The sequence below is a fragment of the Octopus sinensis genome, linkage group LG17 (assembly GCF_006345805.1).
Source record: "Octopus sinensis linkage group LG17, ASM634580v1, whole genome shotgun sequence".
In the NCBI taxonomy this organism is placed as follows: domain Eukaryota; kingdom Metazoa; phylum Mollusca; class Cephalopoda; order Octopoda; family Octopodidae; genus Octopus; species Octopus sinensis.
In genome coordinates this window covers 50064317-50091096 of record NC_043013.1, presented here as the reverse complement: position 1 = coordinate 50091096, position 26780 = coordinate 50064317, and the positions used below count along the sequence as shown (strand labels likewise).

General features: G+C 38.6%; 1 protein-coding gene across 3 annotated transcripts in view; it reads right to left on the bottom strand.

Annotated features, from left to right (window-relative positions):
- Positions 1-3125: 3125 nt before the first annotated feature.
- LOC115221087 (protein NO VEIN) overlaps positions 3126-26780 on the bottom strand; it is a 118070-nt gene continuing 94415 nt past the window's right edge. For all 3 annotated transcript variants that reach the window (XM_036510574.1, XM_036510573.1, XM_036510575.1), the window contains 8 exons: positions 26527-26765; positions 24060-24247; positions 22710-22906; positions 18901-19014; positions 14178-14396; positions 7524-7601; positions 5204-5395; positions 3126-4099 (listed from right to left, as the gene is read on the bottom strand). In XM_036510574.1, coding sequence (XP_036366467.1) covers positions 3588-4099; positions 5204-5395; positions 7524-7601; positions 14178-14396; positions 18901-19014; positions 22710-22906; positions 24060-24247; positions 26527-26765 — 1739 coding nt within the window. In that variant the 3' untranslated portion in view covers positions 3126-3587. The remainder of the gene's footprint in view (positions 4100-5203; positions 5396-7523; positions 7602-14177; positions 14397-18900; positions 19015-22709; positions 22907-24059; positions 24248-26526; positions 26766-26780) is intronic.

Genomic DNA, 26780 nt, shown 5'->3' with positions numbered 1-26780 from the left:
ATATGCATATATATATATACATATATGCATATATATATATATGCATATATATATATACATATATATATGCATATATATACATATATATATATACATATATACACATATATAGATATATATACATACATATATATATATACATACATATATATACATATATATATAGACATACATATATACATACATATATAATATACATATATACATACATATATACATACATATATATATATATACATACATATATATATATATATACATATATATATATATATCTTATCTCTTATGATAAAAGGCAGATTTTCTCTGCCTCCCAAATCGTTCGTTTTTTATACAATTGTACAATATAGAATTTCTTCAATTGCAATTTACCTATGATTTTTCGAAGTAGATTTCATTGGGTCATGGCATGTAAAGTTTTTTCAATTTCACTCCCAATTAAGCAAAAATTCGAGAAAACTCAATATTTTACGATTTCCCTCTCTCATTTCAAGTGCTTGACTCCTTCCATTACCACCACACTTTCTCCTATTTTATCTTTGCAAGTGTGCAACAATTAAAGTGAAAGTATTTATATAACAGGGATGAGCCATTAATACTGGTCATCCTTTTTGCTAGAAGAAGATCCGCTATGGTCTTATATGCTATATCACTGGTTTTCAATTCATAGTAATCAAATTAATATTCAATTTTTCACCCTTATGTGTGTGTATTAGCAATTTGTATAAAATTGCATCAATGACTTGAACTTGAATAAGTGGTTTCACATAAATGGGGATAAATAAAAAAGGTTTGTTGTTATTATTATTACTGTTTGACTATTGTTATCACGTTTGTTGGTTCCTCGTCAGGGAAACGTTGTTGTGTTGCATTTGTTAAATAATTGTAAACCGTAACCCTCCCCCTTTCGGAGAAGGGGCTTTGGTTATTGTTTAAAAATTGAATTGTGTCCCTGTTTGGGGAAACTGACAATATTTTCACCGTCTTTACGGAAGCATTTTTGTTAAAATGCTTTCGATAGAAGAAAGTCCAAAAGTGAATTTTGCTGCAGCCGTACACTTCTATACAAGAGGGAGGACATGATCCAATTGATCGAAATTGCAAGAGACAGGCCTACAATTCCAGTCTCTTATATATTTTGAGTATTGTTATCGTGGCTTTGATTTTTGAATTTAATACTTCAAATGTTGAGTCAAAATTTGGTAAATATTATTTTTATTTATTAATAATTTAATTACAGACAACTTGGACTTGGAGAAAACTTGAAGTGGTATTTCAGTACTGATTCTGAGCAAGAGTGGAGTTATCATATAGTTGACCATTGCATCAATATTTTTGTTAGTGATGTAGGCCCTATTAAACCTATGAACCTAGAAGTAAAGCCCATTGACTATTATCTTCAACTTTTTCTGAATGAACTTTTTGTCAAGATGAGTGATGGCAAGGTATGCAAGTCAATAGGGCAACACTACCATCAATCGAGGAAACGAAAACATATCTAAGAATGCCTTTTCTGATGTTAGTTATGCAACTTCCAAATTAATGGAATGCAAATTCAGTTCTGTGATAGAAAATTGATAGTCGGGAATTATTATCTTGTAAATATTTATGAAAACACCCATGTGCCATCTGCTTACCTGTACTGAACTTACCTGAGTGAGTGAAAGTGACATGACAACAGGTAAAAACCTCATGCGTAATGGACCCCCAACGAACATTCTATCATTATCAGCTGGTTTCATTCATGCACTGGTTATATTTTTATATTCCCCAACTCAATTGATATTTACTGCATCTATATCAATCCCTATTGCTAGTCATTTATCATACTCTTTTACTTGTTTCAGTCATTTGACTGCGGCCATGCTGGAGCACCGCCTTTAGTCGAGCAAATCGACCCCGGGACTTATTCTTTGTAAGCCCAGTACTTATTCTATCGGTCTCTTTTTGCCGAACTGCTAAGTGACGGGGACGTAAACACACCAGCATCGGGGACAAACACAGGCACATAAACATACACATATATATATATACGACAGGCTTCTTTCAGTTTCCGTCTACCAAATCCACTCACAAGGCATTGGTCGGCCCAGGGCTATAACAGAAGACACTTGCCCAAGATGTCACGCAGTGGGACTGAACCCGGAAACATGTGGTTGGTTAGCAAGAGTTACTTACCACACAGCCACTCCTGCGCCTATACTATTCACCTTCACATGAACTTATCTATCCTCCTACCCTTTCTGTTCTTCTATCCCTACTCTCTCTCTCTCTCTCTCATAAACATGTTATAACTTGAGGATACCCCCCCCACCATTTTTCTCTCTCCTTCCAGTGGGGGAGGTAATGTATTTTCATCTTCAGCAAGACATCATACGCCCACCTCCTTCAATACTGTTACATACTCAGTTGAGTGGTCTTCGTTAATGAGTAATTGGCGACCTCACTGATGCTCTTTTACTTGTTTCAGTCATTTGACTGCGGCCATGCTGGAGCACCGCCTTTAATTGAGCAACTCGACCCCGGGACTTATTCTTTTGTAAGCCCAGTACTTATTCTATCGGTCCCTTTTGTCGAACCGCTAAGTAACGGGGACATAAACACAGCAGCATCGGTTGTCAAGCAATGCTAGGGGGACAAACACATACGCAAACATATATATATATATATATACATATATACGACGGGCTTCTTTTCAGTTTCCGTCTACCAAATCCACTCACAAGGCTTTGGTCAGCCCGAGGCTATAGTAGAAGACACTTGCCCAAGGTGCCACGCAGTGGGACTGAACCCGGAACCATGTGGTTGGTAAACAAGCTACTTACCACACAGCCAACTCCTGCGCCTATAAAAAAAATGCTGGTAAAAAAAAAAAAAAAGAAACCCCATCTAGTACACTCTGTTAAGTGGTTGGCATTAGAGAAAGCATCCAGCAGTAGAAACCATGCGAAAGCAGATACCGAAGTTCGGTACAGTCCTCTGGCATCTCGGTTCCTACTAAACTATTCAACCCAAGCCTGCAATGAAAACAAAATGTCGAATGATGATGATTACCTACATTTCATCAGAATTTCCAATTGCAAGATTTATACTGAGAAAGCATTGTTATCAATAATTTTGTTTTTATTGTTACATTCACTGTTTGTTCTTCACTCAATGTAGAAAGACAGAGAGAGCAAACAGTTAAAACATATGTAAAGCAAATAGGAATGTGGTGACACTGAAAACAACGCATCACTTAGTCACTGATGATAAAATAATTTCTAATGATTTAAGTAAGAATCACAATTAAATATAACACTGAGAAGATTAAAAAATTTAAAACGCCAAAGGATCTTGTATAAAAATTATTCAGATATCTTATATAAAAATGTTAGACACATGAAAGGATTTTATGGTTTTATATACTTGTGTTTGAATTGAAAGCAACATATAAAAGTTCTGGTGAAGGCTTAATGTATTTAAACTATGGTAACTTGCTTCTGCATATTTATATGTGTGCATGACCATATGTGTTTGTGTGAGTTTATGGAACTGACAAATGTTGCAGATAATTTTCCTGTCGATATAAAGAAACTCTATGGTTTTTAAATAATGAGACAGAGATGTATTTTTTTCTGCTTAATGTACAAAGCAAGATTTTCAATCTTAAGTAGCCGGACATTGCTGCTATTGCCAGCGTTGAAAACTCTGTACACATGATAACTGGCCAGTTTTTGATTAGCAAATTCTAATTCTTTGTTAGATATTTCAAAAATTGATTTCTTTTCTGAAAGAGTACTTTTCACTTCAATATATTCCTCGTGGAAACGTTGGCTTCCATTTTCATCTGTCTTTTTCAGTACAACTTTTATGTCGTACGGTTGTCCCGTCTCTTGTATCTCATTCATCCAACTGATACTGTAGATAAAACTCTCAGCTACGGTTTTCTGTTGCAATAAGTAATTAAACACCAGATGTTCACCCCAACGTGCTGTCATGACGTTGCAGTCTGTTGAATCAGGATCAATATTGTACTGTTCCGGTATGTTCAATTCCTTCCCCCTTGCTAGTTCCTTGTATTCAAGATCTTTACAGCCTTCTAACCAAATTGGGAAATCTAACAAAAGAAGAAAGGCAGAAATAATTATAACTACAAATACTGCAAATTCCATAGTTTTTTCAAATGGCTAATAATGTGTGCGCGCGCCACTACTACACACATGGAATTTGCAATTAACTGCACCAGAGTTCCTCTTCCCCAGGGAACCAGACCTACTGGTATACCTGCGGGTGTAGGTCCAGCCCCTGCTTTGCCGGGTCCTGTCACTGATCACGTTGCACCTCCAAGGGCATCCATTGATGGTGATGCCCTCAATCTTAACAGACGGGTATCACCTGATGGAGAAGAGTCAGCTCCCAACAAAACAACACCAAACAAACACTCACTCTCCTACCCTGATGTAATCTCCAGGGATACAGGCATCCAGCACCAGGACCTCCGTAATGCCATGATGGACCGTGAAGTCTGGCGTAGCATGGTAAACTCCATTGTCTCGACCACGGTCGAACAATGATGATGACAAATACAGACTTTCACACAACAACAGGGCAACGATTGCTGTTCATCAGAACATGTTGTTCTTGTAACTGAATTAGAGCCCTATAATTGCCATATAAAGTTTCTCAATTTGTGTATATGCTGACTGAGCAGATGACCAGCCCATAAATAGTACCATCCAAACATGGCCAATGCCAGTGCCGCTTGACTGGCTCCTGTGCTGGTGGCACGTAAAAAGCACCCAGTGCACTCCCAGAGTGGTTGGTGTTAGGAAGGTCATCCAGCTGTAGAAACCTTGCCAGATTAGATTGGAACCTGGTGCAGCCTCTTGGCTTGCCAGTCCCCAGTCAAACCGTCCAGCCCATGCCAGCATGGAAAACGGACATTAAACAATGATGATGATGATGATGATGATGATAGAAACTTTACTGTGGGCCCTGATCTGATATCTTCAGATGGTGAATATTGTCTTCTTCGGTATTTTAGCTAATTCAGGATAGTCAGATAATTAAATGAAATGAAATATCTATTGAATATAATTAATAGCAATTATTTGAAAAATGGAATTTAAACTTTATATATTAATGGGTATGAAAATTGTAAAATTATAGGCAGTGCCCATAGCAATTTAAAATGAATTAGTAAAGAAATGTTGAATTTTACCAAAATTAGGCTGTGGGTATCTTTTAGCCTTTGGCTCCTCGAGGTCTTCATTAGATCGTTTTCGCCTAAGTGGGGTCCTTTGGTTTACAGTTTCAGAATTATTAGTTTCAGAATTTTCCAATGAACTGCTGCTCATATGTTTCTCCGATCTCCTATTTGACTCCATATTCTGTCCTTGTGTTGAGGAAGCACCTACAAAGAGAAATTGATTGTACGGATTGAAGTAAAATTTTGACAACGGCAGATTGTCTGGTTTCTTTAATTTGACAAATTATTTTTAACAACCCAACCATAACCAATTATGTGGTTGTGAGATTTATTACAAATCAGAACCAAGAAATGGTAAACCTTAAAAAGTTTTTGATATTTTTAAGCAGGGTGCAATATAATATTCATGATTTTACCCTGTAGTATTCAGAACCTTATTTTATGATGTGACAGAGTTAAAAATACTATCATTATAGATTCTTCTCCAGTTATTCCCAGTTGCAGAATAATTTTACTTCATACAACTTTTCCTTAATTGTGTCTTCTAATTGTACCTACAATGTCAGAAAGGTAGAACAAAACTGCACGTGATACCCTGGAGGGGTTCCTCTCAAATTTGAAGATTAAAATTCCAAATGAACATTAAATCTTTAAGCCTTGTCAATAAAAATAGTAGTAAACACAACATGAAATTTTAAAGGTGTAATTTTCCCTTCTTTGTAGGAAAATATGGTTATGATAATATATGAACAAAGTAAAGCATATTTGAATGTAAAGGCTAATCTCAGACTCTATGAATGTGACTTGTTAACTTTTGTCTATGCTTTATTCTCTGTGCAACCAGAATGACTCGAAGACAATAATATTTGATATAAAATGGCAGTAAGGCAAATCAGCTAATGAATTTTTTAATTAGATATCTAACAGCATTAGGCTTTCTCCATGTCAACGAAAGCCAGGTACGAGGGCTTATCTTTGGCCAGGTATTTCTCTTGCAGCTGTCTTACCAAAAATATAGCATCAGTGATGCTTTTCCCTGACACAAACCCAAACTCCATCTCATCCAAACTGACTCTCTCCCTAATTAGTTGGGCTATGACCCTCTCTGTTACCTTCATTACCTGATTCAACAACTTGATACCTCTGTAATTATTTGTATCTAAAGCATCACCTTTACCTTTGTAGCAGTTGACTATAGTGCTGCAACACCAGTCATTGAGTATGACTCCTTCGTGTATCACCTGGTTAACTATACGGGTGACTAGGCTATAGTCACCCGTATATTTTGAGCATCTCTGCAGTGATTCCTGATGGGCCAGGGGCTTTCCCTGTCTCCATACTCTTAATTGCTTTATCTACCAAGATACTGTACTTGAGAAGACCCAGCAAGCCAAGTGAGACCATAACCTTGTGGCCTATGCCAGGGGTGTAACCAGCCCACTTATGCATACCTTTCCTTCACTGGGCATGAAACTCTGCTTGCGAAGACCTGTTGAGGCAAGTGAAATCGAAATCAAATTCGATGACTGGCATCCGTGCTAGTGGAGCGCTAAGAACACCATTCGAGCGTGATCGTTGCCAGAGCACCATTCGAGCGTCATCGTTACCAGTGTCACCTTACTGGCACTTGTGCCGGTGGTATGTGGAAAAACATTCAAGCGAGTTCGTTGCCAGTGCCGCTGGACTGGCTCCTGTGCAGGTGGCACGTAAAAAGCACCATTTGAGTGTGGCTGTTGCCAGTACTGTCTGACTGGCCCTCATGCCAGTGGCACGTAAAAGCTACACTCTCGGAGTGGTTTGTGTTAGGAAGGGCATCCAGCTGCAGAAACTCTGCCAGATCAGATTGGAGTCTGGTACAGCCATCTGGTTTGCCAGTCCTCAGTCAAATTGTCCAAGCTATGCTAGCATGGAAGGCGGATGTTAAACGGTGATGATGATGATGATGATGATGATGATTAAAGGACTATGAATTAGTAAAATAAACAACAAAATGAATGTTTATACACATGTCAAGGAACATATACATGCACAAATATTGGTTTAAGATTTTGGCACAAGGCTTGACTAGTACTTATTTTGTTGACCCCAAAAGGACGAAAGGCAAAGTCGATCTCAGTGGAATTTGAACTGAGAAAGTGAAGATGGATGAAATGGCGCTAAGCATTTTGCTCAGTGTGCTAATGATTCCGCCAGCTTGCTGCCCCATAAATGTACAAATACCGAAAAACAGATATACACAACCTCCTACATGGATACATGCATGTGCTTTACATCCACATGTTAATACACTTATAGAGGTGACACAGAAATTTTAAAAAAAACCTCTACTCACCCCTATCGACTGCTGTGGTAGTTTTGAAAGCTGGTTGGTTAGACTTCTCACCCTGAACTCTCTGTTCATCAGTTGAGGCTGAGAAAAGAGAAAAAATTTTTTGATAAGTCTTTAAATGCAACAGGTTCCAGATCTGTGTTGAGGCTGTGGTGGAAGCTGAGGCAGTTACTTTGAGCAAACTGTTATCTTCAAGCCGTAATTTACTTGATACTTTTTGACTTTTTTAAATACTTTTACGTTTGTGTTTTCTTCTCTTTTTATGCAAATTTAGCCTAAACAGCTAGTACTTATTATTACTCTTTTACTTGTTTCAGTCATTTGACTGCAGCCATGCTGGAGCACCGCCAGTACTTATTCTATCGGTCTCTTTTGCTGAACCGCTAAGTGACGGGGACATAAACACACCAACATTGGTTGTCAAGCAATGCTAGGGGGACAAACACAGACACAAACATATATATATATATACATATATACGACGGGCTTCTTTCAGTTTCCGTCTACGAAATCCACTCACAAGGCATTGGTCGGCCCGAGGCTATAGCAGAAGACACTTGCCCAAGATGCCACGCAGTGGGACTGAACCCGGAACCATGTGGTTGATTAGCAAGCTACTTACCACACAGCCACTCCTGCGCCTTTTATTATTATAATTATTATTATTTTTTATTTTACTTGTTTCAGTCATTTGACTACGGCCATGCTGGAGCACCGCCTTTAGTCGAACACATTGATCCCCGGGACTTCTTCTTTGTAAGCCTAGTACTTATTCTATCGGTCTCTTTTGCCGAACCGCTAAGTTACGGGGATGTAAGCACACCAGCATCGGTTGCCAAACGATGTTGGAGGGGGGGTACAAACGCAGACACACAAACACATACACACACACACACATATATATATATATATATATATATATATATATATGTATACATATATATATATATATATATATATATATATATATATATATGTATACACATATACGACGAGCTTCTTTCAGTTTCTATCTATCAAATCCACTCACAAGGCTTAGGTCGGCCCAAGGCTATAGTAGAAGACACTTGCCCAAGGTGCCACGCAGTGGGACTGAACCCGGAACCATGTGGTTGGTAAGCAAGCTGCTTACCACACAGCCCCAATCCTGCGCCTATGCACAAGCATACATATTCATTTAATGGAAATTAATGTTTAAGTGCAAGATGAGGATGATGATGATGATAGTTGTTGTTGTTGTTGTTGGCATCATCATCACCACCATTCTACATCTGCTTCCCAGACATGTACGGGTTGGAAGATCATCATAGTCCAAGTCAATTCTTATTCAGTACTAGCAGTATCGCCCAGCGTTGCTCGGGTTTGTAAGGAAAATAACTATATAAGCATTTTTAGAGATGTAAAGTATAATAGCCATCTCAATATGGCTAACCACAAAGGGTGGGGTGTTACTGTAGCTTTTTACGTTCTGAGATTTAATAATAAATTTTTAGAGAGTTACATCCCTTATATATGCCAAAAATGCATTAAAAATGGGAAAGATTGATGGTAAATTTTTTTTTAAATCGTAGACTCATCGTAGACCCGCGCTAATACCCAGAAGGGCTCAATATGAATCACGACTATAAGATACCCGCTTTTGGTTACACTGCACCGCAAAATGTGGGAGTAGTTAGGAATCTAAATCGTAGGAGACAGACAGCACACAACCTCACTTTTATATATAAAGATTACTCCCTTCAGAATGGACTCATATGTTCCCTTACTAGCATAACACCAACCAATCATAAAGTGCACCCGGGAGCATTTTATTAGGACATTAGCACTAGAAAAGTCATCATGTCCACAACACATCTAAAGATCTTTCTTCACTCCATACTGTAGTCATTACACTCCTAGAAACATTAAGCCCTACATTTATTTGAAACACTAGAACTAGACATAGCAACCAAATTCTGTCTCAAATCACACTTTACTGTCTTCAAAGATAAAAGGACATTTTAGATAATATAGTACCAGAAATATCAAGCCCTAGGAAATAAGATGGGATGGATAACCCTACTGGGTGCATTTTAGCATGGTACTAGAGAGAAGAAAGGTGGGGGTTGCTATGTCTCATTCAAAACTATATGGTTCCCTCTAATTTTCTTTGTCTGTTCTTTCAAAACAAATATAATTGAGAGAGTGAAAAAAGGAGAGAGAGCGATGACTGTGTATGGATGTGAAACTAAATGATAGAGGTTGTCTTGTCTTTTGCAACACTAAAGGGTCATTATTATTGTATGAAGCCATTATATTCCAAGGAAAAGATGATAGAGTCTGTGCAAAGAAGTTGACTGATGGCTAAGAAAGTGAAAGATGAAAGAGGATGATAGTGGAGACAGCAATAGCTACGTGTTCCTTGTTGGCAGGAAACTGAATATATAAAGGTGTAGGTAGAGACTCCATAAGATGTGCCCAGTGTAAGCTATGGACACATAAGAGGTGCAGCAACATCAAAGGAAGATTAACCGGGAAGATAACTTTCGTGTGCGGCAGATGCACAGGGGCAATAGACACCATTGATACCCAGAAAACAGATTCCATTACACTCCTGGGCGAGAAAATAGAAGTAGTTGATAGTTTCTGCTACCTACGTGACCAAGTTAGTTGCGGGGGTGGATGCTCAGAGAGTGTTACCACTAGAATACGAATAGCCTGGACAAAGTTTAGGAAGCTTCTTCTCCTACTGGCGACAAAGGGCATCTCGATCAGAGTGAAAGGTAGATTGTATGATGCATGTGTGTGAACTGCCATGCGTCATGGCAGTGAAACATGGGCCGTGACTGCTGACAACATGCATAGACTTGAAAGAAATGAAGCTAGCATGATCCACCATATGTGTAATGTCAGAGTGTAAGCACCCTGAGAGAAATGTTGGACATAAGAAGCATTGGATGTGGCGTGCAAGAGAGACGTCTGTGCTGGTATGGTCATATACTACAGGTGGATGAGGAGAGCTGTGTGAAGAAGTGCCACTCCCAACCAGTGGAAGGAATCTGTGTTAGAGGGAGACCCAGGAAGACATGGGATGAGGTGGTGAAGCATGGCCTGGGCTTCACAAAGGCAATGACGAAAGATCAAGATCCCTGGAGATAAGCTGTGACCAAGAAGACCCGGCAAATAAAGTGAGATCACAGGTGTAGCCTACACCAGTGTCACATAACCAGCCCATTTAAAAAGTATCTTTTGGATCGTAGGGCGACATGCCATGCTTGAGGGGATCTATAGAGTCAAGTACATCAACATCAACATCAAATCAAAGCACAATCAAATGGAAATTGTAGTTGTGGCTGATGCTAGTACTGCCTGTCTGGCTCCCCGTGCCAGTGGCATGTAAAAAAGCATTATCCAAATGTGGTCGATGCTAGCCCCCCTTGCCCCAACTGGATCCCTGTGCCAGTGGCATGTGAAAAGAACCATTCAAATGTGGCTGATGCCAGCGCCGCCTTAACTGGCTCCCATGCTGGTGGCATGTAAAAGCACCAACCGATCATGGTCAATGCCAGCACCCTCTGGTCGCGGTGCCAGTGACACGCAAAAGGCACCCACTACACTCTTGGAGTGGTAAGCGTTAGGAAGGGCATCCAGCTGTAGAAAACACTGCCAGATCAGATTGGAGCCTGGTGCAGTCTCCTGGCTTCCCAGATCCCCAGTCAAACCGTCCAACCCATGCTAGCGTGGAAAACGGACGATGATGATGATGAAGCCACCAACAAAAAATGCATCATGAAGGGAGAGAGAGAGAGAGAGAGAGAGAAAGAGAGAGCAATTGACAGCAACACAAACAGGTGACAGTGTGATTGGTTCCAATAAATCGGTCGACTCTATCTGGTGAGCCTTCCAAGCATTTGAAGAAATTCATTACCATCACTATTCTTTACTGCTAAATACTCTTGTGCATTTGTCGCATCCAAAGTCTACTTCAATTTCATTCTATAATGCATCTTTTTATTTTGTTTCACCACCTTGAAAACGTTTTAGCCAAATGAATCAACCTCAGTGCATTTTTTTTAAAGCCTGGTACTTATTCTATCGGCTACTTTTGTCAAATTGCTAAGTTATAGGGCTGTAAACAAACCAACACTGGCTGTCAAGTTGTTTAATGAGAGCCAAACACACAAAAACAAAGACACACACACACAAACAATAGGCTTCTTTTAGTTTCCGTCTACTAAATTCACTTGCAAGGCTTTGGTTGGCCAGAGGCTGAAGTAGAAAACATTTGCCGAAGGTACCACACAGAGGGACTGAACCTGGAACCATGTGGTTGAGAAGCAAGCTTCTTACCATACAGCCATGCCTGTATCTGTGTTAGATATTCAAACTGGCCATATCGGGCTAAAATATTCTCCGTTTTATGTTCAAACAGTATGTTGACTTATTGGATTATTGAATAGTGGAGAAGATTTTTGTTCTTTCAACTAACAACAGTTTCTTTCAAAGAGAAACTTGATTAAGAATTGAATTTTTCAGGTCGTCATAAGTCATTTTCATAATATTCTTATCTCGGATAACGTTTTAATGCTTGTATACTCTTTTACTTGTTTCAGTCATTTGACTGCGGCCATGCTGGAGCACCGCCTTTAATCGAGCAACTCGCCCCCGGGACTTATTCTTTTGTAAGCCCAGTACTTATTCTATCGGTCCCTTTTGCCGAACCGCTAAGTAACGGGGACATAGACACACCAGCATCGGTTGTCAAGCAATGCTAGGGGGACAAACACAGACACACACACGCATATATATATATATATATATATATATATATATATACATATATACGACGGGCTTCTTTCAGTTTCCGTCTACCAAATCCACTCACAAGGCTTTGCTCGGCCCGAGGCTATAGTAGAAGACACTTGCCCAAGGTGCCACACAGTGGGACTGAACCCGGAACCATGTGGTTGGTAAACAAGCTACTTACCACACAGCCACTCCTGCGCCTATACCTACCAAAGAAATGAATTTCATAGCCATAGGACTTTGGTGATTATCTTGTAGGTTATCCTTTAATTCGTCCACATAAACTTTTGCTTCAAATGCCATAAGCCAGGTTGAGACGTCTTCAACTCTAAGTTTATGTCCGCAAAAGACTTTCCTTGCTCTACCGGTGACGCCATTTTCAAGTTTTGTAATTTGCATATTTCATAAGCACAGATATAGGAACAAGGATCAAATAACCATAAACTGTGAATTTCTATCTCACTATAGTGGAAGTACAACCAAAAACAGGATATATGAGAAGGGGTAACAACATCAACCATGATCCTGTTGTGATGGAATCAATTACGTGTTCCTGTTTATTTTAATTGCAATATATAGAAAAATAAATGGACAATTTCACATAAAACTTACATATACCATGTGACAGGCAGTTTTTAATCATTTAACCCTTTTGTTACCAACCCGGCTGAAACCGGCTCTGACTCTGTAGTATAAATGTCTTGTTTTCATAAGTTTTGAATTAAAATCTTCCACCAAACCTTAGTCACAATTTCTGTTCCTAACACTAGCTTAATGATAACTAAGTTATTTTACTAAATTCTTTGTTATATTTAAAATTAATTGAAAGAAAAACAGAGCATCTCAACAGAAATATGGTAACAAAAGGGTTAAACAAATATACAGCTTTTGTTATATATCCATTAGGAGTTCAATACATGACAGTACCCAGTCCATACTGTAGGGTGGTTGGTGTTAGGAAAGGCATCCAGCTGCAAAAGCAGACATTGAAGCATGATGCAGCCCTTGGGCACATCAGATCCTATCAAATCATACAACCCATGCCATCATCAAACATGGATGTTAAATAATGATGAACAATGTGGAAGAGGTAGATCTAGGAAGACCTGGGATGAGGTGGTGAAGCATAACCTTCAAACATTGGGCCTCACAGAGGCAATGACTAGTGACTAGGACCTCTGGAAATATGCTGTGCTCCAGAAGACTCGGCAAGCGCAAGTGTGACCATAACCTTGCGGCCTATGCTAGGGGTGTAACCAGTCCACTTATGCGTGCCTTTTCTTCATTGGACACAAAACTCTGCTTGTTGAGGCAAGTAAAATCGAAGTCGAAATCAAACTCAGTGACCGACATCCATTACTAGTGGAGCACTAAGAGTACCATACGAGTGAGATCGTTGCCTGAGCAACAAACTGGCCTTCGTGCCGGTGGCATGTTAAGCACACCATTCGAGCGTGATCGTTACCGCGTCGCCTTACTAGCACTTGTGCTGGTGGCACGTGAAACTTTTGAGCGAGGACGTCGCCAGTGCCACTGGACTGGCTCCTGTGCAGGTGGCACGTAAAAAGCACCATTTGGACGTGGCCGTTGCCAGGACCACCAAACTAGCCCTCGTGCCGGTGGCACGTAAAAAGCACCCACTACAGTCTCGGAGTGGTTGGCATTAGGAAGGGCATCCAGCTGTAGAAACTCTGCTAGATCAGATTGGAGCCTGGTACAGCCTTCTGGCTCACCAGTCCTCAGTCAAACCATCCAACCCATGCTAGCATGGAAAGCGGACGTTAAATGATGATGATGATGATGATGATGATGAATGAATGTGGAACAAAACCATAGAAAAAGCAACACAAGTGGAAAATAATGTAAACGTACCATGAAGAGAAATGTTTTTGTCTTGTCCTGATGACACATGTTTCCCAGGTTTCTTAGTTTGTTCTTCAGATTCCTCTGTTTGTTGCTGAGGCTTTTCGGTTTTATCCTGCTGTTCATCAGCATGTGCTGAAATCTTAAATTTGGTTGACGGTCCAGATTTATAATAACCAGGAGCCTCAGGTAGAGGCCAGCTACATGCTCCACCATGACCACCACTTTCTAAAAAGGAAAGTTAAATTATTAAAAAAAAAAATTAAAACTATGAACATTCAGTAAGTCAAAAAAAAAAAAAAATTATCAAAAAATTTGGCAGGGTAAAAGTAAAAGTCTAAACTACCATATTTATTTGCATATATTATACATATTTTCCCAGACTTTGTAACCCAAATATCAGAAGTGTGCATTATACATGAGAACCCAGGATCTTTTCGGTTTGAACGGCAGTTTTTTCTAGCGGTATTATATGAAATTGTCACCCATAATTATGACCCTAGTATCAATCTATTGCATTTCAATCTGTTTTAGGGTTACGGGTTAGTTGGGGTAAATTTTTTTATTCACAAATGTAAATAAACCCAATCTGTTTCTTAAACGAGGGACATATTCATACGGCACAGAATGTTTTTTTTACCTCAATAGATGTATTTGATTGGTTGAAATTGCAGAAATTGAAGAAAAAAAACAACAAATATCTTACAAACTATAGGATTTTCTCAATAAAGCCAGGAGAAAAAGATGTTTTATAAACACATTCTACCAGTATACGAAGTTTAAAATTTTTTAGTTACCTAGAAATTATGTTAAAAACTGCCGTTCAAACCGAAAAGATCCAGAACCCATTTTCCTAGCTCTAGTGCATGGCCATTAGGACTGTATGACTGGAAGTAAGTTTTTTCTATGATAGTGAGAATCTATCTTTTATCTTGTATTTTTCCTTGTTTCAGTCCTTAGACTGCAGCCCACCTTGAAGAACTATTACTTGGATGAATTGATCCGAGAACTTATTTTTAAAGTCTGCTACTTATTCGATCAGTCCCTTTTGCTGAACTGCTTAAGTCACTAGTTGTGAAGACATAAAGACACACACACACACACAATGGGCTTCTTTCAATTTCCGTCTACCAAATGCACTCACAAGGCTTTGGTCAGCAGCTATAATAGAGGACACTTGTCCAAGGTGCCACACAGTGGGACTGAAACTGGAACCATGTGGCTAGGAATGTTCATTATGTCTTCTTTGAAGATGGTATCACTGTGACTAAATACGGCATTTCTAGATAAAAAATCAAAATCAAAATCAAAATCGATCAACATCAATGGAAATTGTAGCTGTGATACCAGTGCCGGTGGTATGTAAGAGAACCATCCGAACGTGGCCGTTGCTAGTGCCGCCCCAACTGGACTCTGTGCCGGTGGGATGTAAAAAGCAACATCCGATCATGGCAGTTGCCAGCCCCATCTGGCACCAGTGCTGGTGGCACGTAAAAAGCACCCACTACACTCATGGAGTGGTTGGTGTTAGGAAGAGCTTTCAGCCGTAGAAACATTGCCAGATCAGACTGGGCCTGGTGCAGCCTTCTGGTTTCCCAGACCCAAGTTGAACCATCCAACCCATGCTAGCATGGAAAGCGGACGCTAAACGATGATGATGATGAAGTAATCAGAAAACAGAATTAAAATGGTACCAATGAAACTCTGAATTTCGATGGGACAATGAATAGATGCTAATCTACATACTATGTCAACACAAATGCTGTCATGTGGAATCATATTGAAAACACTGACGGCACATTTAAATATTTTCACTTCCTGATAATTTAAAATCCACAGCTTCAATTTATTTTAGACTCTAAATTGGTTTCAGTCATTGGAGAACAGTGTGCTGAGGTACCTTCTTGAAAGATTTTAGTCAATCAATTTTTTATATCTTGATTTCTATTTGCTGAACAAAGTTATGGGAAAAAAAAAAGCACAGAGCATTATTTTCCAATAATGTTCAAAACAGACACATAAGCGCACACACACACACACACATATATATATACTAGCAGTATCGCCCAGCGTTGCTCGGGTTTGTAAGGGAAATAACTATATAAGCATTTTTAGAGAGTTACTTCCCTTATGTAAACCGAGCAAAAAATGCATTAAAAATGTGGGAAAATGATGGTAATTTTTTTTTTAAATCGTAGACTCATTGTAGACGCGTGCTAATACCCAGAAGGGCTTGATATGAATCACGACTATAAGATACCCGCTTTTGGTTAAACTGCACCGCAAAATGTGGGAGTAAATCGGAGTAGACAGACACTCACACACACAACTTCAGTTTTATATATAAAGATATATATATATATATATATATATATATTATATATATATATATATATATATATATATATATGTGTATGCATAAGTTACAGAATACTTCAAGGACTGAGAGATTCATGTGGTGGCACTTATCACCAAGCTGAGGTATGTAGGCATACATATACAGAAAGCAGACACATACATATATATATACATATACACACGTTTGTGTGTGATTGTGTGTGGGTGTGTATAAGTGTATAGATTTGTTTATCAATAAAAACACGTCTCAAACAGCTGTAGTAAACCTCAGCCCATTTGTCTTATATATATATATATGTATATATATATATATAAAAAGACAGTTCCCACCAACCAGTTCATTCATAAGTATTTGGTTAGCCCAAGGCTATACAGTAAAAGGCACAGCTGCCAAAATTACCAGTGAGACAGTACATGAAACCTTGTGATTCCAAAGTGAACCTCTTAACTAGATAGCTTGTCTGATAAAAAAAATTTCTTTTAGTCATCATCATCATCATCATCATCGCTTAACGTCCGCTTTCCATGCTAGAATGGGTTGGACGATTTTGACTGAGGGCTGGCGAACCAGATGGCTGCACCAGGCTCCAATCTTGATCTGGCAGAGTTTCTACAGCTGGATGCCCTTCCTAACGCCAACCACTCCGAGAGTGTATTGGGTGCTTTTTACGTGCCACTGGCACGAGCGCCAGTCAGGCGGAACTGGCAACGACCTCACTCGAATCTTTTTACATGTGCGAGTGAAGCGACGTTGGTAACGATCATGCTTGAATGGTGCCCTTTTACGTGCCACAGGTACGGAAGCCAGTTGCCTGCTCTGGCAACGATCACGCTCGGATTAGCACCCTACGAGCACATGCACAAGTGCCAGTAAGGCGACGTTGGTAACGATCATACTCAAATGATGCCCTAAAATATTCATAAATATTTTTTTGCCAGATATCTGATGTTCAAGAAGGTCTGAAGACTATTTAAAATTAAAATAAAAAAAAAATATATCAAAATATGTTTAATGAAAATACTTTTTTATGAGAAAACACAACTATATGTACATCACTGTACAAATCACAAAAGGAACTACCCCATTTCTCATCACATGAATTGCTATACTGGCATGTGTGTCGTTCTGTCTCTCATCCTATTAATTCCAGCTTACCCAAAGATCCAGTTTTGTCCTCCAGCTTCTACACATGCATAACTTGCCACTACATCCAACAACACCTGCCCTTATGCAGGTAACACTAGTGTTCATCATGCGTAACATTCCACAACCATGCTTCTTGCATTCATAACCTTGACACCATATGGCAAAAACAAACTGACATCACGAACATGCTGCTATACTGGTCTCTGATTCTTGGAGCAACATCTGGCATCCGCAGCCTACTCATCTCTCTTCCTTTCATCACACTAATCCCAATAGCCAGTCCTTTCTTCCAGGAATGTTAGCACTCTGGAATTCAGATTTTGTTCATATCATTCCTGTTGGTATTAACTTACAAAGATTCGACTGTAACATTAACGGCCTCAATCTCACTGGTCTATGAGGACCGTGGGCACCACCCACTTCAAAGCCAGAGAATGAAAAAAGAAAAACGAAAGAAAAGAAGCTGGGTAGTTAAATCCTTGCGAGTGGATTTGGTAGACGGAAACTGAAAGAAGCCTGTCATATATATGTATATATATATATATATATGTATGTGTGTGTTTTTCCCCCTAGCATTGCTTGACAACCAATGCTGGTGTGTTTACGTCCCCATCACTTAGCGGTTCGGCAAAAGAGACCGATAGAATAAGTACCGGGCTTACAAAGAATAAGTACTGGGCTTACAAAGAATAAGTCCCGGGGTCGATTTGCTCGACTAAAGGTGGTGCTCCAGCATGGCCGCAGTCAAATGACTGAAACAAGTTGAAAAAAAAAAAAAAGAGTAAAAAGAGTAATATCATAATCCAACCAACCAATATACGATGCTCTGCCAGCAAAAAGGAGAAAAGTATACATTCATGTTGCTCATTTTTGTCATGAATAAGGTAGACACACATTAAAGTAAAGAACACACACATATACATTTGTACAGTGAGGTATACTGATCTAACATATAACTCATGTCGAAAACTTCATGTGTTTGGTTACAATAACACTGTTCAAATTCTATGTTGACAACAAAATTTTTTTAATTTATTATGCAATTTCTGATGATCTGGTGATGTAATCTACTTATTAGATATTACCTTGTATGAGAGATTTTATTGATAGTAAAATACATATATAAGAATATATTGAATAAATGTAAAAAATTAACTCCACTGATATGAGTATGCCTATGTGCACAGGCATACTTAAGTGAGTACACTTTAATGGTGTGATACTAACTTTTAGGTTCCAAATTTTCTTTCATCACTGCAGAAGACGCCGGTGGCCAAGAAACTATGCCACTAGATGTGTTGGCCTTGTGATCTGGTTCCATATTTCCTTTGACTGAAGCTTCTACAAAGATAATAATAACAACAACAACAACAACGAAAAAACAACAGCAACAACAACAACAATAATAATAATCAGGAGAGGCATCTTCCAAGGAGACTGCCTGTCCCCACTGATCTTTGTACTGTGCATGATCCCACTAACACTGATACTGAGGAAAGCAAAAGCTGGGTATGTATTCAAAAGCTGCCAACAAAAAGTCAACCACTTGTTATTCATGGATGACCTCAAACTTTATGGTAAAGATGAATCCCAAATCAGTTCCCTCGTTGATACGGTGTATACTTTCACTGCAGATATCAAGATGGAGTTTGGACTGAAAATTTGTGGTGTGTTAGTCTTGATGAGAGGCAAAATTAAATGTATGGATGGGCTAACGATACCGTTGGAGGAGGTTATGAAGCAAATAGAAGAGACGGCCTATAAGTACTGGGGGCATATTGGAAATGAATAAATTGATGGAGAAACAAATGACAGAAAAATTTAAGGTGGAGTACCTGTGCAGGCTGAGACTGACTCTTAATTTGAAATTAAATGGATGGAATAAGACTGAAGCTATCAACACCTGGGCAGTTTCAATCCTTAGATGTAGAGTAGGGGTAATCGTACGGACAGTAGATGAACTAAACAGCTTAGACAGAAAGACAAGGAAGTTACTGACTAGATATGGAATACTCCAACCAAAAAGTAACACAGATAGACTGTATGTATCAAGAAAAAGAGGACTGATTGAATGCGAACACAGCATCAGAGAAGAAGAAAACAATATAGCATGGTATGTAAAAAAATGCCACAGAACCGCTATTATTGGAAGTAAGAAGGTCAGGCTTGTGTAGGATGGAAGATTGCAAAGATAAAGCAATATATAAGTGCTTGAGAATGAATGAAACTGAAAATAGGTGGATAAAGAAAAGAATGTATGTTGAAGATAAGACAGACAGGGAAAAAAGTGATTTAAAACCAGAAATGGAGGCTCTAATCTGTGCTACCCAAGAGCAAGCATTGAAAACGAATTACAACAAATACAGAATAGACAACACATCAGAAAGTGCTAAGTGCAGAATTTGTAGACAAAATGGTGAAACCGTATGGCATATTACCAGCCAATGTACGCCACTAGCCCAGAAAGAATATAAGAAACGTCATGACAATATAGCAAGGATTGTCCATTGGACACTTTGCAACAAGTATGGACTTGACAGAGCAAAAAAGTGGTACAAATATAAACCCAAAGGCATCATCGAAAATGATAATGCAAAGATCCTATGGGATTTTATGATTCAGTGCGACCATGAGACTGAGAATAGGAAACCAGACATAGTCTTAATTGAGAAAGAAAGCAAACAATGCTGGATCATAGATATAGTATGCCCAGCTGACAACAAAGTATTCAATAAGGAAGAAAGAAAAGTCGATAGATATGACAGGTTAGCTTGGGAGGATAAGCAGTTGTGGTTAATGAAAAAGGTTGTAGCAGTACCAATAATTGCCGGAGCCCAGGGAACAGTAAGTAAAACTCTTGAGAAGTTCATGGAACAAATAGGGGCTGCAATAAGGGTGGAGCACTTGCAGAAAACAGCACTGCTTGGAACTGCTCAAATACTCCTGATGGTGCTCAAAAGGTAAGGGGTGTTACCTTAGTTCACTGGTAGTGAACAACTGGCACCACAGTACATCTCCAGTTTTAGAAGCTGTGCAAAGATGATAATTAATAATAATAATAATAATTGCCTTGATGTAGTACCATCTTAACTGATTGGTAGTGTCATCATGTACATTGTTTTGTCTTGGTATAAAAGATGGGCTACAGCGAATATTCTGCTCAATATCACGAGTTTGCTTGTCAGTTGTTTGATCTTAACCAGTTGACCATGTCCCTTAGTGGCTGACGACATGTGCATCTCTGATCACGAGCAGAAGTAGTGGGGGAGCATCATAGCCGTGTGGTGAGAGGAATTCTTTGGGGTTTGAATAATTCACCTTTGGAAACATGGATGTTTCATTTAACATCTTTAAACAACTCTTATTCAGGGACTTTTTGAGTGGGATGGGCTACTCGACCTGAAGAAAATTCTAACTGGGCCCCACCTGCAAGGTCATGCACTGTTAAACTTGATATGAGAACACCATGTTGTGTACATATGGTTATGAATCATGTGTCAGTGTATCCTTAAGAAACAGGTAGTCATGATAGGTGTACTGGGCTTTGTATATTTTACTCCAGTGTCACTTTGATGGCATGCTGCACTACTAGGCACTGAACACATCCTATGCAGAACACTTTCAATACAGTAACCATCAGAGCATCACAACAAATCACAGCACATACTCAAGGCACACAGAGCTGCGCTTGGTAGTGAAATGAAAGTACGTTATAAAAATAAAACTATTGAATGAAAATAATAATAATAATAATAATAATAAAGTGTAAATGTAAATGCACTCTCAGCAAATGAAGCAGAAGTAATGCTATATCACAAGAACGTGATGATGATCAACAAAACATAGTGAGGACGATGTGCCGGTATATTAGAGAAGACCAGGATGAAGCACCCCGCAATCTGGGGTACATTGATTGAGGCAAGTTCAAAGTTGAAACCGAAAGGACAGATTCTGTCCTTGGAATATTCCAGACAGGAAATATAACTGAGACTAACAAGATTATTTAGGCTTCAGCTATGGTTGCTGCAGGTGGAGTTGGACACGAAAGACAAGAACAAAGAGAATGTAGACGAATTTGTGAGAAACAAATGAAGTTAAAAAGACATTTTGGACAAGTTGATAGATTGAAAAGAGGTGGGGGGGGGGTGCAGAATGAAAGCATAAGAATAATGTTGGAAGGAATATATAGAATAAGAGATAAAGGGTGTGATGTGATATTGGAAGGAGTGAAACAAAAAGTAAGAGCAATCAAAGCAAAAGTGGAAAGATATGGCAATAGAACAAAACAATTCAGGTAAAACAGATTGTTTGAATCAAATCAGAAAAAAAACTGTTTCAGGAACTAGATGGGCAAATACACGAAACAATGATACCAGATGCAGAGGGAAGCAGGCCATTCTGGAGAAGGATCTGGGACCGACCTTTAGAGCATAATGATGAAGTGGAGTAGCTGCAGGAAATCCAAGATAGGTTAAGGAATATAAGAAGGCCAAGAAGGCATAAAGATAACTATAGAAATGATAAAAAAAAGCAGTTAAGGAAATTCTCAAATTGGAACCAGATGGGGTCAAAGGATGAAGAAGCTGAAAGGGCTACATAAAAGATGGCGCAACAGCTAGATGAGTGCTTGCAGGAAGGCACAGTACCTAGCTGAATGACAAAGGGAAAGACATTGTTATGTGCCAAGGATCCTGAAAAGAGATATGTTGTATCCAACTCCCACCAATAACATGTGTTCCACTAATGTAGAAACTAATGTCAGGTGCTTTGGCCGGTGAACTGTACAGATACTTGGAAAAAAGTGGGCTTCTACCTATTGAACAGAAAGGGTGCCAAAAGAGGAGCCGCGGAACAAAAGATCAGCTGTTAATTGATAATCTAATTATCAGGAACTGTGATAAAAAGAAATTATAAGTTATTATTAACATAATCAAAATAGTAATGACTGCAATGAAATAATGGACTGTGTGGTTTTGCCAAGGAAATTAGAGTCAATGTTGCAAGAAAATAACAAGAAAGAAAAAAAAGCAATTTACGACATTCATCCATTGGGTTAACAGGTTGGATAACAGGATCAATAGATTCAGCAGGGCTAACGGCCTGAAAATACCAAGCTGGTGGTGCTGGAATTACCCATGGTATTTCATCACTAGGAATGTCAGACGTAGTTGATAAGAAGGATTCAAGTTCTGGAGGAGAATCTAACTTATCACCAACATTACTGAGAAATTCCCTGCAAAAGAAGAACACAAATGGGATTATCGTGATTTTGTGGTCAACCAAAGAAAATGCAAAGACAATGATAAATTCAAAATTAAATTAAACTGATTTCTATGAAAAAGTTATGGAAGGATACCACATTTACTCTTTTTTTACTCTTTTACTTGTTTCAGTCATTTGACTGCGGCCATGCTGGAGCACCGCCTTTAGTCGAGCAAATCGACCCCGGGACTTATTCTTTGTAAGCCCAGTACTTATTCTATTGGTCTCTTTTGCTGAACCACTAAGTGACAGGAACGTAAACACACCAGCATCGGTTGTCAAGCAATGCTAGGGGAACAAACACAGACACACAAACACACACACGCACGACGGGCTTCTTTCAGTTTCCGTCTACCAAATCCACTCACAAGGCATTGGTCGGCCCGGGGCTATAGCAGAAGACACTTGCCCAAGATGCCACGCAGTGGGACTGAACCCGGAACCATGTGGTTGTTTAGCAAGCTAATTACCACACAGCCACTCCTGCACCTATTGTGAACAAATTCTAATATAATACTGCTCAAGTAACTTTTTTCTATTAAATGTGACAGAAGTGATTAGTAGTTTCACCAGTGAGCCATCATCAACATTTAATATTTGAAGCTACAAGACTAATTAAATACTTTTACTTCTATTTTAAGGACTAGCCAGCCGTATATGCCATGTTCACATAATATTTTATCCATCAAAAGATCCTGAACAGAAGGTTCAAAAGACATACAACTTCTAACCTGCTAATTGTTGTGCCTCTATCTAGAACAATATTTTTGCAAGCTATAATTATTGACATTATCATCATTAACCCTTTCGTTACCAACCCGGCTGAAACTGGCCCTGGCTCTGAGTACAAATGTTTTGTTTTCATAAGTTTTTAATTTATATATTCCACCAAACCTTAGTCACAATTTATGTTCCTAACACTAGCTGAATGATAACCAAGTTATTTTACTAATTTCTTTGTTATATTTAAAGTAACTGAAAGAAACACAGAGCATCTCAGCAGAAATATGGTAACAAAACGGTTAATGTTATTCTTTGTTTATTGACTTTGATATTTGGTTTTTCTTAAGTGTATAACTACAAGGGTTCATGTAAATTTTCCATAAATGAAATTTGAAACTTACTTCAAACTTAAATAGCACATGTGATCGTTGCTGCTGAAATATAACGCGATATGAGAGTTTAGATTCTTGGAATTTAAATGATTTTCTTGAACATAAAACGTATTGTCCTTTATGATGCAGGTTTCATTTTGAAGAACATAAATATCTGTATTGCGTGTGAAAGTATACCACACTTCAAGTTCTTTCACCTACAAAAACAGAAAAATAAGAAAGTATTTAGGTAAAGGAAGGAACTACTGAAACATGATTTTTTTTTATATAGGTAATACTGAAAATGTATAGCATTCTCATAGTTAGCTTTACCACATAGCTATAACATTACACTAAGTAACCCTTCAAGAATATATTACTAACATTATGGAGGCGCAATGGCCCAGTGGTTAGGGCAGCAGACTTGCGGTCGTAGGATCGCGGTTTCAATTCCCAGATCGGGCATTGTGAGTGTTTATTTAGCGAAAACACCTAAAGCTCCATGATGCTCCGGCAGGGATGGTGGTGATCCCCGCTGTACTCTTTCACCACAACTTTCTCTCACTCTTACTTCCTGTTTCTGTTGTACCTGTATTTCAAAGGGCCGGCCTTGTCACTCTCTGTGTCACGCTGAATATCCCCGAGAACTACGTTAAGGGTACACGTGTCTGTGGAGTGCTCAGCCACTTACACATTAATTTCACAAGCAGGCTGTTCCGTTGATCGGATCAACCGGAACCCTCGTCGTCGTAACCGACGGAGTGCTTCCATCCACTAACATTATAATGATAAACACATAAACATGTAAAAGAAAAAGAATATGTTTACTAAGATGTATAACAGAACCATTCAGAATAATATGGAAGAACAAGAAAAATGTAATAATAGAGAATAACATAGAAAAAACTTCAAAATTAATATACATCAACTATATAAATGTGAGTGTATGTGTATTTGGTCCCAAAAGGCTCTAAAATGGTGCAACTTTGAGAAAAATGAATGTGATTTTTGAAATCTGTGTCCCAAAGAGAAGGTCATCCATAAATAATAATCCTTTCTACTATAGGCACAAGGCCTGAAATTGTGGGGGAGGGGACTAGTCGATTACATTGACCCCAGTGTTTCACTGGTACTTATTTCACTGACTCCAAAAATATGAAAGTCAACCATGGTGGAATTTGAACTCAGAATGTAAAGACATACGAAATGCCACTAGCATTTTGCCTGGTGTGCTAATGATTCTGCCAGCTCGCTGCCTTAATCCATAAATAATAATAAAAAATATAATTTGCTGCAAGAAATAGCACAACTTTTAGATCAACGACTCCCCTACTCCTTATCAGTCACTGACAATCTCTCTCCATCATCATCATCATCATTTAACGTTCGTTCTCCATGCTAGCATGGGTTGGATGGTTCGACCGGGATCTGGGAAGCCAGGAGGCTGCACCAGACTCCAATCTTGATCTGGCAGAGTTTCTACAGCTGGATGCCCTTCCTAACGCCAACCACTCCGTGAGTGTAGTGAGTGCTTTTTATGTGCCACCGGCACGGAAGCCAGTCAAGGCGGCACTGGCATCGGCCACGTTCGGATGGTGCTTTTAACGTGCCACTGGCACAGGGATCATAACTACAATTTCCATTGATTTTTAGGTATATATATCACACACACACACACACACACACACACACACACACACACTCTCTCTCTCTCTGTATATGCATTAACTCTTATGCATGGCTTCATTTTGTCTAAAGCTTTTTATGTTCACTTTCATTTTATCACAACTATCACATAACAATTTTGTTTTCTGATTGGGTAAAAATAATCAAACTTTAAAACGCTGTAACATTTTTCTAAAATATTTCAGGAATAAATGAATTCCAAACTCAGATTCAGCATGAAAGAGTTTGTCAATTTAACAAATTTGAAACTTTTCACATGATTAAAAAAATTTTTAATCTCTGACAGCAATAAAAAAAATCTCTCTCTCTCTGTCTATCTCTTTCATTTTCTAATGGTAAACTCTCCCCATCTCTCTCTATATTTACTACACTCTCTTTCATTTTCTATGTTCATGCTAAGTGTGTGTGGATGCATTAGGGTAACAGGTAATTGAGAGGGAGGTTTGAAAAAAACCCATAAATTTTCAAAAAATCTTTTTTTTCTTTTTTACGAAAAAGGCATCTCCAATTGTTTTTAAGTGTTTAGTGCAAAACAAAAAGAAAATAAATTGGACAAAATTGGTCTAGAATGATGGGGATGTCATAAATTTTCAAAAATTTGAAAAACCCCAATCAAAATGAAGAAAATCGAACTTATGAGGATGAGCTATTCCGAAAGCGAGGAAAGGCATTCTACTGTGAAAATTGCCCGGCAATGACAGGATACTCAGCTAATTTCAAATATAAGCAAATTGAGAAAGGAATTCCATTCTACATTTACCATGTTCCTACAAACACATGGCAACAGTTGAAGTGAAACAGATGAACTAACCTGAGAAAATTTCCATTGGCCAACTGTGTCATGGAAACACAACTGTTTCCACATCTCATAGATTTCTGGGAAAGTATTGTAAAGGTAACATTGGATCGGATAAATAATTTGATGCATGTAATTTTGCAGCTTATAGCAAGGTTTGTACAATTCTGTTTTGACGTCCTCTTTGATGCAATTGCTCAGAAAACCAATCTTAAACAAATCAAGGAAGTGTTGGATATATTTTCTCTTCTCAGCTAAAAAAAAAACAA